Here is a 13726-nt window from a genome sequence, read left to right as displayed (position 1 = left end):
TCACTTGAAAAATAGGGTTGAAAGACCGTATGTTCCATGTGAATTTGTGTGCAGATGTACCTAATGTGCAGCCAAATTTGCTAGCCAATGTTTAGGTGTTATAAAGCAGACAGCAGTGTCAACTGTAATTCCATGTTTTCTGATCTGTTTTGTTTAAGGCTATGCGTAGTCATGAAGGAAATGAAGCTCAAGTCTGTTACTTCATAATTCAATTACTCTTACTGAAGCCTAACGATTTCAGAAACAGAGTGAGTGATTTTGTGAAGGAGAATTCTCCGGAGCACTGGCTGCAGAATGACTGGCATACTAAGCATATGAGTTATCACAAGGTATCCAAGCAAATAAAATTCTTTTATTGTAATACTTTCTGTGGAGTTGAGGTCAGCCAGAGTGTCTTTTGTCCTGTAAATGACAGGACAGCTCTGTCAATTTTTGGAGTTACATAGTAAGTCATTATTTGAGCTAGTATTAAAAAAAAATAAAAAATCACTATGTTTATGTAATAACGTTAAAATGATAATGCAGTGATATTCAAAGATAGAAGCAGCTGAAGAGTTGGTTGGAAACTCATTCTTGCTCATCTAAATCCAATCATTTAAAAAATCTTGGTTTTACTGAAATTCATTTAGAACAGAGTTTTTGTGCATCAGGGAGAAGGTATTTCCTTCTGGTGTTTTATGACTGTAACAATACTTAAACCTGTGTTTTCTCCTAATTATTAAAGCTTTTTCCATCTCCTGTGTGGCAAGAACATGATATCCTGATATGTTAGGGAAGGGAATTGCTGAGATTTTAATGCTGCTGTAAATATAGTGGCTTCTGCTGGCTAGAAAAGGATGTACCAATCGAGTGTTCTGTCAGAAGATAAATCAACACTGAGATGAAATAGATACAAGCAAACTCTCATGTAGCTAAACACCTACAATCTAGTTCTGATCCAGAAGCTATTTGGTCTATATTAGCTCTCTGCTTTAGCTGTACAGTGTCTTAACAGTGCCTAAAAGCGTAAGGGTAGCAGGGAAGCAAATTATATTAGCCTAGGAAGTGCTCTGATATGGCTGCATAGTTACTAGACCCAGTCTGGCATATAGAAATTTCAGTCACAGGTAAAACACTATAAGCTCAGCCTTCAGCTGTACTCATCTGGTATTTGAGTACACTCCAGTTCTTTCCCAGGGAGTTATTACATGCATATTATTTCTAGTGTTCTGATTCAGTATATGATGCAGAAACTTACAGTAGTGCTGATTTCCCCTTGGTTTTCTCTTAAAATGTTTGACAAGGGACACATAAGCACTGGCTGCTTTCAGCTTTGCCTTGGGATGCTTAATGTTCTCTTACGCCCACTTTGGTGGTGAAGCTTTGTTTTGTTTTGTTTTTTTCTGAAGAAGTTGTTATCTACTAGTCTAATAACTAAATAATTTAACTCAGACTTGCATTTTATTCAGTAAGCTTTACAGTGAAATCATCTCACTGCATTCATATGTGATAATGAGGGTTAAGAAGTGTCTTTTTAAAGCAATGTAGATGCTGAATGTTTAATGTACTGCTTTTACGAAAAGAGCTTTTGATTTTGTTGGATTTCTTTCCCTCCAGAAATATCCTGAAAAACTGTATTTTGAAGGCTTGGCAGAGCAAGTCAATCCCCCAGTTCAGATCCAGCCCCAGTACCTACCAATTTATTTTGGAAATGTATGCCTGCGCTTTCTGCCAGTGTTTGACATTGTAATCCATAGATTTCTGGAATTGCTTCCAGTGTCCAAATCACTAGAAACTTTATTGGATCATCTGGGAGGTTTATACAAATTCCATGGTAAGTTATCTGTGAATACAGACTTTTATTCCTGTTGCAGTCATTCTATTCTCTTTCATCTCTTTCATTCATACTTTTCATCTACTAGCACAGCAGTGTTTTAATCCTTTCCTATTCTGTAAGCCCTGTGTATGTTTCCACAGAGAAGTACGATGCCTATTTAGTGAATTTCAGCCTACTAACAGTGAACTTGCTTTTTTTTCAACACTTTTTTAACTGTACTTTTATAATAAGTTTTAGTATAGATGTCATTGCTATGTTTATTCCCAGACAATATTCTTTCTTTACTGTGACTTCACAGCTGGATTCTTCCTATTTAATACCTTGTATATGAAGAGATGATTTAGACAGTTTACTTACAAATATATTAGTATTATTAAGATATGAACTGTTAGTAATACTGATTTTCTTTGCTCGACTCCTACCCTTCTGCACACACATTAAAGTATATGTACAAGACAAAGAAAAATCAATGTCATAGAGTATAGTGAAATAAAGAATGTGAGTCAATTCCATATGCACTGTTTTTAGATACATACAACTTAGTCTTGTAGAGCTGTTGATTTTAATTTTATGTTTGCCACCATAAACATAACAGTGATGTTGGAAGTTATTTCTGGGTTTTGTTGTTTTCCTTTTCTTCTTGGCAGACCGTCCAGTGACCTACCTGTACAACACTCTTCATTATTATGAGAGGCATCTCAGAGAGCGCACAAACCTCAAGAGAAAACTTGTTCATGCCATAATTGGCTCTCTCAAAGATAATCGCCCACTAGGCTGGTGTCTAAGTGATACTTATCTCAAATGTGCTATGAATGCCCGAGAAGATAATCCATGGATTCCTGATGACACTTACTATTGTAAACTCATTGGAAGACTAGTAGACAATATCCTTCTTAAAGTTTGCATTAAGTAAGCTGTGCCAATGTCTTATAGCTTCATTTCATCAAAATATAAAGTTCGATTTCCATCTATTCAGATAAAAAATAAAGCTTGGAGTCTTTATTTAGCTGCATATATCAGTCTAAATTCATATTAGTTTACTTCAATGTACTTTTTTTTTTTATTCTACACAGGAACTGTGCTGCCCTAGTAAAAACATCTTGAAAGATATGGTGAAAACAAAGTACAGTACAGCTGTATAAATATTTCACTGCTTAATGCATCATTTATAAATACAAATACTGATGTTATGCATTCTGAATTGAATTCTAATTGCCATGTAATATCAGCTTGATACAAAGCATGAGTATTTTAAAAAAATGTAGAAAATGAGATTACTTTTTTCTAATGCCATTATCAATATTACTGAGAATAAAATATTGTAAACAGTGCCACAATTAAGATGGTATATAACTATCTGTGTCTAGTTGAAGATAGGTCTATCTGCTGTTAGCAACTGCTGAGAATCTGGTTTTTAGGAGCGAAAAGCTAGAAGTTATATTTTTAATGTAAACCTACATTTTCTTAATTGCTGCCTTTTAATTTTTACAATTATGACTACAGCTGATTTAAATTTCTGTGGAAATAGCTGGTGAACCCATGCAGCTATGTTCTAGAGAATAGCACTAGTGGAATCTCCCTGGACTTCGTCTTCTTTCTGGGTCATCTTTATGGGAATTGACCAATTTTCTGGATGTTATGTGTCTTCCTTCACTCCTCTTCCCGAACTTGCCTTTCTTTTATGTGTAACTTTAGAGAGATCTAATAAATGTCTTTCAAGAAAGCTAAAATTATATAAACCCCTACTTTTATGCAAATGTTAACAGTGTGTTTCGAGATGGTTTCTATATGTAGCTCAAATGAGTTAGCCTTGGTTGGGAAAGTAGAATATTTTCAGAGACTAAGCAGGTGCTCATTTTGCATAAAATGTCACCCTAGAAGTCTGCTAGAAGATCTTATACTGAAGCAAATTAATGGTTTCAGATTATGCAGAGTAGAAAATTCTTCTTATTTTCATCTTCTTGTCTTGGAAGCAGATGGTGAATGAGATGGTTGGTGTTGTTTTTTTCCACCTCTTAATCAGGCACATTTATCCTCTGCATGACCTTGTGTGTGTGATATATTTATAGCTATGTATTCATGCAAGTCCTTCAGTGATTGACTATCATTGCCTTATATTCATACTTTTGTCCGTATGTCTTATTTTTATGAAATGTGGTTATTTTATTTGTTCTCAGTAACTTATGTTTCATTTCAATTCAACTTAGTATGTGTGGTATATACATATATTTTTAAGCAGTGTGCTGCTTACACTAGTCCATGTTGGGGCAGCTTTTTTTCCTTAATTGTTGCCACCTATGGCAGGCAAATCACCTGGTCCATTTCCGAATTGTGACTGGAGGTTCAATGAGTTTCCTAACCCAGCTGCCCACGCTCTCCATGTTACCTGTGTTGAGCTCATGGCTCTGGTTGTTCCAGGGAAGGATGTGGGCAATGCACTACTGAATGTTGTGCTGAAGAGGTACGTTGGCTCTCTGAAACTGTTTTCTGCAATATATAATACGTAATTAGAGATTGCTAAGGTAGTCTGTGATACTAATTTTCTTCGGTTTTTATAAGTTTTTAATTAAGTACTTTAAGTTTTATATATAAAGTATTTTTGGAGGACAAACGAGGCTATAGGGATCAATCAGAAAAATTGATCAGAAAAAGTGTTGCATTTCTGTGCTGTAGTGGATTGTGTGTGCTTCAGGAACAGTTGATTCAGCATGATCCCCTTAAAAGACAGAGGGAAGACTTCGCCCAGGCAAAGAACTTGTTCAGTGGGTTCAGTGGCACAGAGGCTGGAAAAAGTCTGTTCTCCTTTCAGCTGTGCTGGGAGGAGGACATTTCATCAGTTAATATCACATCATCTTTCAATGCAAAGAAGGGCAGGAAGCATTCGGTAGGACTCTGAATCCTCCTGATGCTAATGTAAAATCAGAAGTATTTTGAAACAGAGTGGCGTGCCAAGGCTAGCCTTTTGTCATGATCTGTTAAGTTTGACCTGTAGTGCTGTTTCTTGCTCAGCCACTGGTAAAAGTAGGTGAAAGAAAGGACCTGGTATTCTTGATGATTCACATGTCATCTTTGAGCAGTGACAAACTGAAATGATTTGTTTCAGCCTCCTTCAGCTTCGTAATATATTATTGTTAGCTCTGTTTGGGGCACGTGGAGGGAAGGAGTCAATAAAGGGACAAGTAACCCTTAATCACCAAAGCCTATTCGGTAGGCAGAACAGCGTGATAATAGCCTTTGAATCTACTAATGCAAAATCATGCCTGAACAAAGTTTTGCAAGAAACGTCACAATGGCATTTATACAGTCTGTTTGCTCTCCTAAATACCTGTATGTGTGTAGTTCTCTCAACTTGAGAAATATTCTTTGCATAAGTATACCTTGTCTTTAGGTGCACCAGAAGCACAAATTGCAATTGTGAATTTCAGAGCTTCAGTTTTCTTTTCCTCTGTTTCTAGTCAACCCCTGGTGCCAAGAGAGAATATCACAGCTTGGATGAATGCAATCGGACTAATTATCACAGCTTTACCAGTGAGTCAATATGTTGTATTTTAAAATAAAAAAAAAATCTCCTTCCATGTAAGGTTTATCATCTTTCTATTGTATGTTGTAAAAAATTCCACAGTTTGCAATGTGATAGCCAACATCTGTAGGTTCCGCAGGGAGCTATTCAGAAGGCTACTTGCGTGTTTGAGAAACATCTCTTCCTCCCGCATGGAAAAATTGACCAGGTTTTCTGGTTTTGTGTTATGTTTTGAGGCTAGGGTGAAAAGAAGTAAATCACTCCTGTTTAAAAACATAGTTAAATGCCACCTGTGTAGTATTAATTGAGAACTGGAACTATGAAATAAGAAGGCCTATAAGGGTTCTGATGCAAAGCTAATTTTCTATTAATGCTTGCACATGCACACCCTGTATCTCTTAAACCATGTAAATGACACGTGTCTAAAACTGCAAAAACAAATGTATGTAGTATTAGAGTTCGTGCATCAGTAGAAACTTTGATCTTCGAAATATAATGACTCTTGATACCTGACCAGGAATGCCTGAATAATTTTTATCTTGCTTACCTGTTGCTTATATGTGCAACAGTTACCCTTTCCTTGCAACTTCTCTCCCCCAACAAAATGGTTCCTTTTCTTGGAAGAAAGCTAACATGGATTTAATCCTTATTATTTTTATAATGCTTCTTGTTATTCTTCCTGTTCCATCTCTTTGCATCTTCATCTGTATTCTTTGCATCTTCATCTGTATTCTTTGACTTCTATACCTTTTTTGTTTCCTCTTTCCATCTTAGATTTTTGGTCTGTCTGTGCCTGTACTCAGAAAATTCTCAGTCTCCTTCCATTAAGGCTTTTTGCCTCTGCTCTGCTTCTTTTTGAGACCTTTATATTAGCTAGCTAAATAATTAAATTAATGAAATATGTCTTGATAATGCCTCACCCTTGAGTGTGCCACATCCACTAACATGGATGCTTTCTGTATTGTGCTTCTTAAATTTCATGTTTGTCAGGCAGTTGAAAACATTTTAGAAATGCAATAATACTAGAAAGAGATGAGGAAGCATTGTCTTAGATGGTGTTCTTTTCAGAAGCAATTCTGACTTTTTGTTTTTTCCAGGAGCCGTACTGGATTGTTCTCCATGATCGCATTGTGAGCGTTATCAACAGTCCCAGCTTGACGTCAGAAACAGAGTGGGTTGGTTACCCATTCCAGCTGTTTGACTTCACAGCATGTCACCAGTCTTACTCTGAGATGAGTTGTAGCTACACTTTGGCTTTGGCACATGCTGTCTGGCATCATTCTAGCATTGGACAGCTTTCTCTCATTCCTAAGTAGGTGTAATGATATTTGATGATTTAATCTATCTTTTAAATTCCATGCATATTGTAGATAACAAAGCTGTACCTGTAGCACTTATACCAGCAAATATGTACAGGGGAGCTCCAAAACTCACCATATAGATCACAAGTTTTTTTCCAGCTCCCTCTTCCACTGACATAACTCTTGTTATCTCTAAGCTTCGGGGCTTTCATCTAGAGTGTGACTGCCTTTAATGAGCCTTTTTTATCTTCATTAGCTTTTATTAATTTCAATTTTTCTTAAACCATTTAGCATATTCCTAAAGCATCAAATGTAATCAGTAAATGTATCCTTAATTCTAGGAAGTACCCTCTAGCTGCAAGTTGAGATGCTTTGCTGACTGAAGGATGTTGTAGTGGTCCACTTAATCATTAAAGCAAGTGAAAAATACGACTGCATTAAAAAGTTGATTAGACTTTCCCCAGTGCCATGTTAATGAGAGAACTAACAGACTTCACTTACTAAGTCTTGAAATATTGGACAAAAATGAAGGTGGTATGATGTATTCCTCTCAGTTAATACTGAACCTTGATTTAAGGCTAGTGTTAAAACATCAGAGGACAGCTTTTTGACTGTGTGTAGCATTCTGCTGAGCTTAGAATTGTTGCCTGTTCTAGGCCAGTAATAATGCCTGGAAATGTTCTAGAGCTTCACTGAAATAACTAATATTTGAAATAACTAATATTTGCACAACTACACTGTATTTTCTAAAATGAAAGCCCAAATCTGTGAGAGAAAATGTGATGTTTTGGCTAGAATTTGGGGTAGGGGAAAGAAGGAAAAAAACCAAAAACCTCCAGTTGAAGTATTAAGTGTCTTGAAATACTACAGGTTCCTCACAGAAGTATTGATACCCATAGTGAAAACAGAGTTTCAGTTACTCTACGTTTACCACCTTGTTGGTCCTTTTCTACAACGGTTCCAGCAGGAGAGGACACGATGCATGATAGAGGTAAAGTGTAGCTCTTGGTCTACTTTATACACTATATATTATTTTAACTTAGCAATTATATTACAAGGCAGAATCTGATAGAGATCTTTGATAAACTTTGAGAATTAAATTCTGTACAAATTAAATAGTATTGTCAAGGATCTGAATTGCTGAGTTGGTACTCAGCTACCCAGTGAACTGAAATCTTGTCAGCTTGGTTCAGGATAAAACACCTAGCACCTTGTTTTGTTTTGTTTTGTTTTGTTTTGTTTTTTAAAAAAAAAACACAAAAACAAAAAACCCACAAAAAAACCCAGAACAACAACAACAGCAAACAGAAACAAAACAAAACAAAAAACAAACAAACAAAAATACAACCCCCAAAATCGCAAGCAAGACATGCTTTCTTCGGTTCTCAAACTGCTTGCAGAATATGCATCAGACTTACTGCCTGTTTTAAAAGCTTCTGTGCAGGGGAAGGAAGTATGCAAGAGCTGAATTGTGAGGATGGAGGAGCACAAGCTGTTTCTCACATTCATATCAATGTGGATAAGGGTAGGGGAGGAGAAAAGAGATGGAGCTGGCCAGTAGGCAGGTGAGCTGAAAAATGGCAGGTAGCATAGACCCTTCTAGAAAGAACAGCTTAACCTGGGAATCCTAAGTCTTTAAATATCTATGCTGTCAGTAAATATACACAAAGCCTACATGTCAAGTATGCATCTTGTATCCTTCTCAAGTCTGACCAACATAACATATAGGTCTATCACCACCACTGATTACTTTTTCATCCCCAGTTACCAATGCCTGTGCTGGGGACTTCACTCTTAACCTTCTTAGGTCCCCGTTAGTTCCTGTGCTGCAACTCCCTCCCCCCTGCCCAGTTCTTTCTAAAATATTTAGTTTGCATACATTGTTTTGCGAAGAAGTCAAAAAGTGTAGCAATGCATACACAGTGGGAGAAGGGAACAGAAGTTACAAAACTCAGGGTTTTGGATATATCATGAACGCAGGATATGGTAAGAAACTGTATAAGGTAGTTAAATAATCATATGGCAGTGTTTCTGTATACTTGTTTACATATTTCCTTCAGTTTTGCCCCTGAGTTACGGCCTTTTCTGGTTCTTTTTAAGTATACTTTGGAAGTACGAAACAAAAAATACATATGTAATTCTGTAGGAATGTGGGTTTTTTCCTTTCTTTTTCTTTTTCTTTTTTTCTTTTTCTTTTTTTTTTTTTTTTTGTCTTAAAGCTACAATAAAAGTCACTCCAAAAAGTTTTTTCATAAAGCAGTGCTTAAGTAAAAGTACTGGAGAGCAACAGAAAGTACTGTTTAGGCATGGATCAGTATGATTTTACAGATTCCTGTATAGTACTATAAATAGCTTGTAAGTATTGCTTTGACTGGTTTCTTCCTTCCTCTGTCAGGAAGAAAGTTGTTTTTTTTCTGTGCCTGCATTCTCTGTATTGAGCCAAAATACAAGAAAAGTTAAAAAGCTGTCATCTTTCCTGCTTCTTAACATTCCATACTGCTCCTTTTTCTTTGCGAGGAGTTGATTTCAGTGTGAAGAAATTGCGAGGAGTTACTGCCCTCAGAGTGGGCAGCAACTATGGTGACTTAAACGACCAAGCACAAAGTTCAAGTTTCACACTGCCATTTTTAAATGGTCATAGGCGTACATATGTTTGCACACAACACTTCCTTAGTAAGTGTATTCAAACATTGTAGTTGTAAACTCTTTGTAGAGAATGCTTGACCCATTAAAATGCACTGTATGTATTTACTGAAGACCTTGCTGGAGTCTAGATAGAATAGACTATTTCAGTTGGAAGGGACCTACACTGATCATCTAGTCCAACTGCCTGGCTAATTCGGGGCTGAATTGGTCAAAGCTCAATGCAGTAAACTGTAATGTCTTCTCTCTGCAAGACTCAAAATCTTGTGCTAAACTTTTCCTAGTTATTTACTAAGGTCTACTTTTCCAAATTTTGTAGGCGCTTACTCAAACCATATTGCAGTCAATGATGTTTTAAGCACTAATTACATAGCATGTACCGAAACACCATCATTGCACTCACTGGAAGTTAACTTGGGAAAATGGGATCATTTATTTAAGCATAATGGGATGAGTTAGACCTGCCCATTTGTCCTTGCAAGAAAGTAAATAGTTAGGAATCACAGATACTTAAAAAACAGTACATATATTTCTTACAGTGTTTAACTGTGTTTCTACTCTAAAGCATTTTAAAAGATGTTTTCATTTGGGGTGCTTTTTGTGTCTGTGGAAACAGATTGGAGTGGCATTTTATGAAATGCTTCTGAATGCAGATCGATATAGCTCACACCTGAACTACATGGATCCTATATGTGACTTCTTGTATCATATGAAGTATATGTTTACAGGCGACAGTGTGAAAGACCAAGTAAGTAAACAACTTTGATTATCTTTCTTCCCATATAGCAATTTAATCTTTTAATGAATTATTTTCATAGGTAGCAGTACAAAAAAATGCTTAACAATTGACTAGTCTCTATATGCAAATTAGGAATTTGGTGCACTTCTACACATTTAAAATCCTCAGATACAGTAGGCAAGGTATCTCAGATTTCAAGATGAATTTCTGTAGTCTGAAATGTAAGATGTAGCTTGAGGGTGCTTTAAGTGCTATTATTAAAGCAATCACTAGAAATAAAGCTATTGGATGCTTCATAATTTTTCCTCATTTCAATCTGTATCTTTTAAGTTTTTACCTAATTTCTGATTCATTAATATAACTTGACATGTGACAAAAGCAAGAACGCATCCATGTTCAGTAAAAAATCATTCACCCAATTTAAGTTTAGTTTATAACAGTATGGACTTTTAAAAGTGTCAGTTGTGTGACTTGTTTTGCAAAGCTTTGGTGTACAACTGTTACACCAGCAAGGTTTTTTTTTTTTAAGGTTAGTTATCAGAAGAGGTCCAGAAGTTAACATGGTAAATAAAATAGTAACATAAATACCACTATTTACTAGATCTTTTTCCTTTTTTCATTGTGCTAATGTGATGTTTGTGTACAGTAGCGACATATGTCAAAATAATCCTGTTTTACCAAATGTATCTCTGTCTTTTTTTTTTTTTTTTATTAAACAGGTTGAAAAAATAATTTGTAATTTAAGACCAGCTTTGAAACTTCGGTTACGCTTCATAACACACATCAGCAAAATGGAACCAGCTGCTGTTGCACAACAGCCTCTCAATAATGGGTCACCAGCACAACAGCCTAGCCAAGTGCCTGTTAATGTTGCTTTGCCAGTAACACAGTGAAATGAAGTGTTCAGCTGGCCTTGATGTGAAGGCTTCCTTCTGTTACTGAACAAGGTGAAAGATCAGCTGATCTGAAATCTGGTATGCTGTATAAAAGGAAAGAGAACCATGTACAGATTCTGCTTTGTTTTCTTTTGCATAATGAAGCTGTCTAACGCTATGCATGCCAGTCTTCTTACCTATTTATATTGGACACTAGATGAGGTACCTGTTGCCTTTCTCTGAAAGCACTGAGTAAAGATTCTCTGCAAGCAAATGCATGGATTTCTGAAGAGTTTACAATATCCTGCTCCCTATCCTCGTTTGAGTCGTCTGGATTTTTCCTTTCTTTCTGTATGTGATGAGAAAAGACACTCAATGTATGTAGCCTGGTAGAAAATGGCCTTTTTAAATTTGGGTTCTGCCTTATTAAAAATTTCTATTCTTTTTGTCCAACAGAAGAATTTAAATTCTTTCTGTCTTTTGGGCAGACAAGTTAAGCCCTTATATAGAAATGCTCCTAGACAGAGAGGTTGCATCAATTGTATGGAGTTAATTATAACATCTTTCCAAAGACTAAGAATGAGCCTTTGAAAATATCTGTAAATTTTGTATGTACAGTTTACATTCAACAGATGAGCCATGGGTAGTAATCGATTACTAGACTGTTAGATTACTACCCAGAGGCTGTCTCTAATGAATCTATTGGAAGTCTGCATATTCAGTTCAAGCTGTGCTGGTTCATATTTTATCTTTCCTATTTGGGAAATGGAGTAGTTTTTATTAAGTCAATCACATGAATTTTATTGATATTTTATTATATTTTAGATTTGTATGATACTCTGCTTTAAGTTTTATGTGTACTGTGTTCAGCAGGTTTTGATAACAGAATTGAAAGGCTCAATGTTTTGTAAATACTCATCTTGTTTGACGAACTTTTTTAATTAAAAAAAGAACACTTTAAGAGACTGTGTTAGTATTGTTAAGCTTATTTATTTTCCATACCCATTACCTTAAAAATAAGGATTGACCATAGCAAGTATAATTCCATGTCCCAAGTTCTCTATCAGCTTTACAATAATGCCAATTTTAGCCCGTACAAATAGAGTCCACATTAGTAAGGTCAGGTCTGATTTATACCTCTCTGTAAAAATTTAACAGTTATGAAAAGGAGATGTTGATTCAATGGGTGGAAGTTTTTTGTCTTTTTTGAAGGACAGCAGACCTGGATTGCTGGAAACTGCTGTCATTTGTATTGTACTTTGATCTTAAATTCTGCCAAGTGTAATCTGAGTAACAGAGAACTGTGAGTTCTCTTCAATGAATTTATAGTCTGAAAGGAGAACGTTTGCCTATTATATGCTGTACGTTTGGTTTAAAAGTTCTTGTATTCCATTCCAGAGTCGAGTAACACTAATACCATTGGGCTCAGTTTTGATAACAAGATGAACATAGTTGGTCTTCAAAAATCCAGTGGACCATTCTGTACAGGCCTTCCCGTAGGCTTTCTGGGGCAGACTTGAGAAGCAAAATTCAGGTCATGGGTTTGCAAATTTATATCAGCAGTGAAACTATGTGTTTAAGACTTCTTTCTCTTCCTAAACAGTTTTTGGGCACACAAACAGAAAAGCAGAAACAGAATGTTTCATGGCTATTCTGCGTGCATATCCTAACTGAGCTAATGCTAACACCACAGGCATCTTTCTGAATTGTCTTTTTTCGTATTGAAATAGTTTTGGTGCTTGATGTGGGACCCAGAGTGTCCTTTTTAATATTTAAACTAGCACCTGTTCTCAGTCACTGGGATTTTAGAGAGTATCGAGGAAGTTGGATAACTGTCTTCAGAAGCAAAATCATGAGAGCTGTTGGAATTCTTTAAAGCTTTGGGTGTTCTTTGTTTTGGTTTGTTTTTTCCTTTCTCTTGTAGGACTGGAAAATTAAATTCTTTAGTGCAGTGGCAGGCAACAGCAGCATATAAAAACAGCTCCCTCATTCAGCTTTAATACACTGGCCTTGCACTATGTGGAGGTGATTTGGCACAGCTGGGCTGGCACTAGCATATCATTGAAAATCTTGTGTTTCATCAATACTGGACTACATTTGAACTTTTGACTTAGAGCTTAAAGGCTGTATATCCCACTAACAGTGCTACAAATCAGGACCCTGAGCCCTTGCTTACCTAGCAGAATTAGTGATTTACATGGTTCACATATTACAAAATGCAAAGGGAAGACTGTCTCTTCCTCTAAGTATGCACACTCACTCTCTGCAAAGGTTTCTGAAGGTTTCACCAAGGTTTCTGAAGATGCTGAATGCCCAGTAGTTGAAATAAGGTGTCTCTTCTGCTAAAATCTACACTTGCATCTTCAGCTGTACTGGTCTAAAAATGAATTCTTAATGATGATTTCTTTGAGTTAAATAATTTACCCTTTAAAACTCAGATAACCAAATTTACTTTCTAAAGTACTAGCACAGCAAGACAAAATTCCAATGTAATTTCAGATGTATGTTTGTCATTGATTATGGCTGTTGTATGGCTGGTTTTTAAAATTCAAAATACTGCATTTGGCCCTCTGCTGAACTCACAGCAGTTGTGAGTAGTGAGGGGAAACTTAAGTCTGAGGTTTTGGTTCTGGCTTTTAGGGTTTTTTGTATTCTAAATTACAGGTAGCCAGTATGGAGTGGACGTAATAGTACCAGGCTTCCTCCACCTCATCTGACTTTTACAGAGAATATTTACTTAGTAAGACTTGAACAGTCTATTATAATATGGCTGGCTGAGTCAACAGATGGTTAAAAAAATTTGTTTTCCCTCTTTAACCACCAGAGGGAGAT

At 36.2% G+C, this 13726-nt stretch overlaps 1 protein-coding gene across 5 annotated transcripts in view; it reads left to right on the top strand.

Moving 5' to 3' along the window:
* Positions 1-11860, top strand: part of MED23 (mediator complex subunit 23) — a 40776-nt gene extending 28916 nt beyond the window's left edge. For 3 of the 5 annotated variants that reach the window (XM_075498753.1, XM_075498752.1, XM_075498754.1), the window contains 9 exons: positions 159-329; positions 1597-1813; positions 2464-2700; positions 4112-4277; positions 5272-5344; positions 6434-6648; positions 7508-7628; positions 9897-10028; positions 10739-11860. In XM_075498753.1, the coding sequence (XP_075354868.1) occupies positions 159-329; positions 1597-1813; positions 2464-2700; positions 4112-4277; positions 5272-5344; positions 6434-6648; positions 7508-7628; positions 9897-10028; positions 10739-10912 (1506 nt within the window). In that variant the 3' untranslated portion in view covers positions 10913-11860. Of the gene's footprint in view, positions 1-158; positions 330-1596; positions 1814-2463; positions 2726-2889; positions 3577-4111; positions 4278-5271; positions 5345-6433; positions 6649-7507; positions 7629-9896; positions 10029-10738 lie in introns of those variants that run through there. The other 2 variants (XR_012775268.1, XM_075498755.1) reach the window with 2 other exon arrangements.
* The last annotated feature ends 1866 nt before the right edge of the window (positions 11861-13726 follow it).

The sequence above is a fragment of the Mycteria americana genome, chromosome 3 (assembly GCF_035582795.1).
Source record: "Mycteria americana isolate JAX WOST 10 ecotype Jacksonville Zoo and Gardens chromosome 3, USCA_MyAme_1.0, whole genome shotgun sequence".
Classification (NCBI taxonomy): Eukaryota; Metazoa; Chordata; class Aves; order Ciconiiformes; family Ciconiidae; genus Mycteria; species Mycteria americana.
Note: the sequence above shows the minus strand (reverse complement) of the source record. Positions and strands in the feature narration are given on the sequence as shown.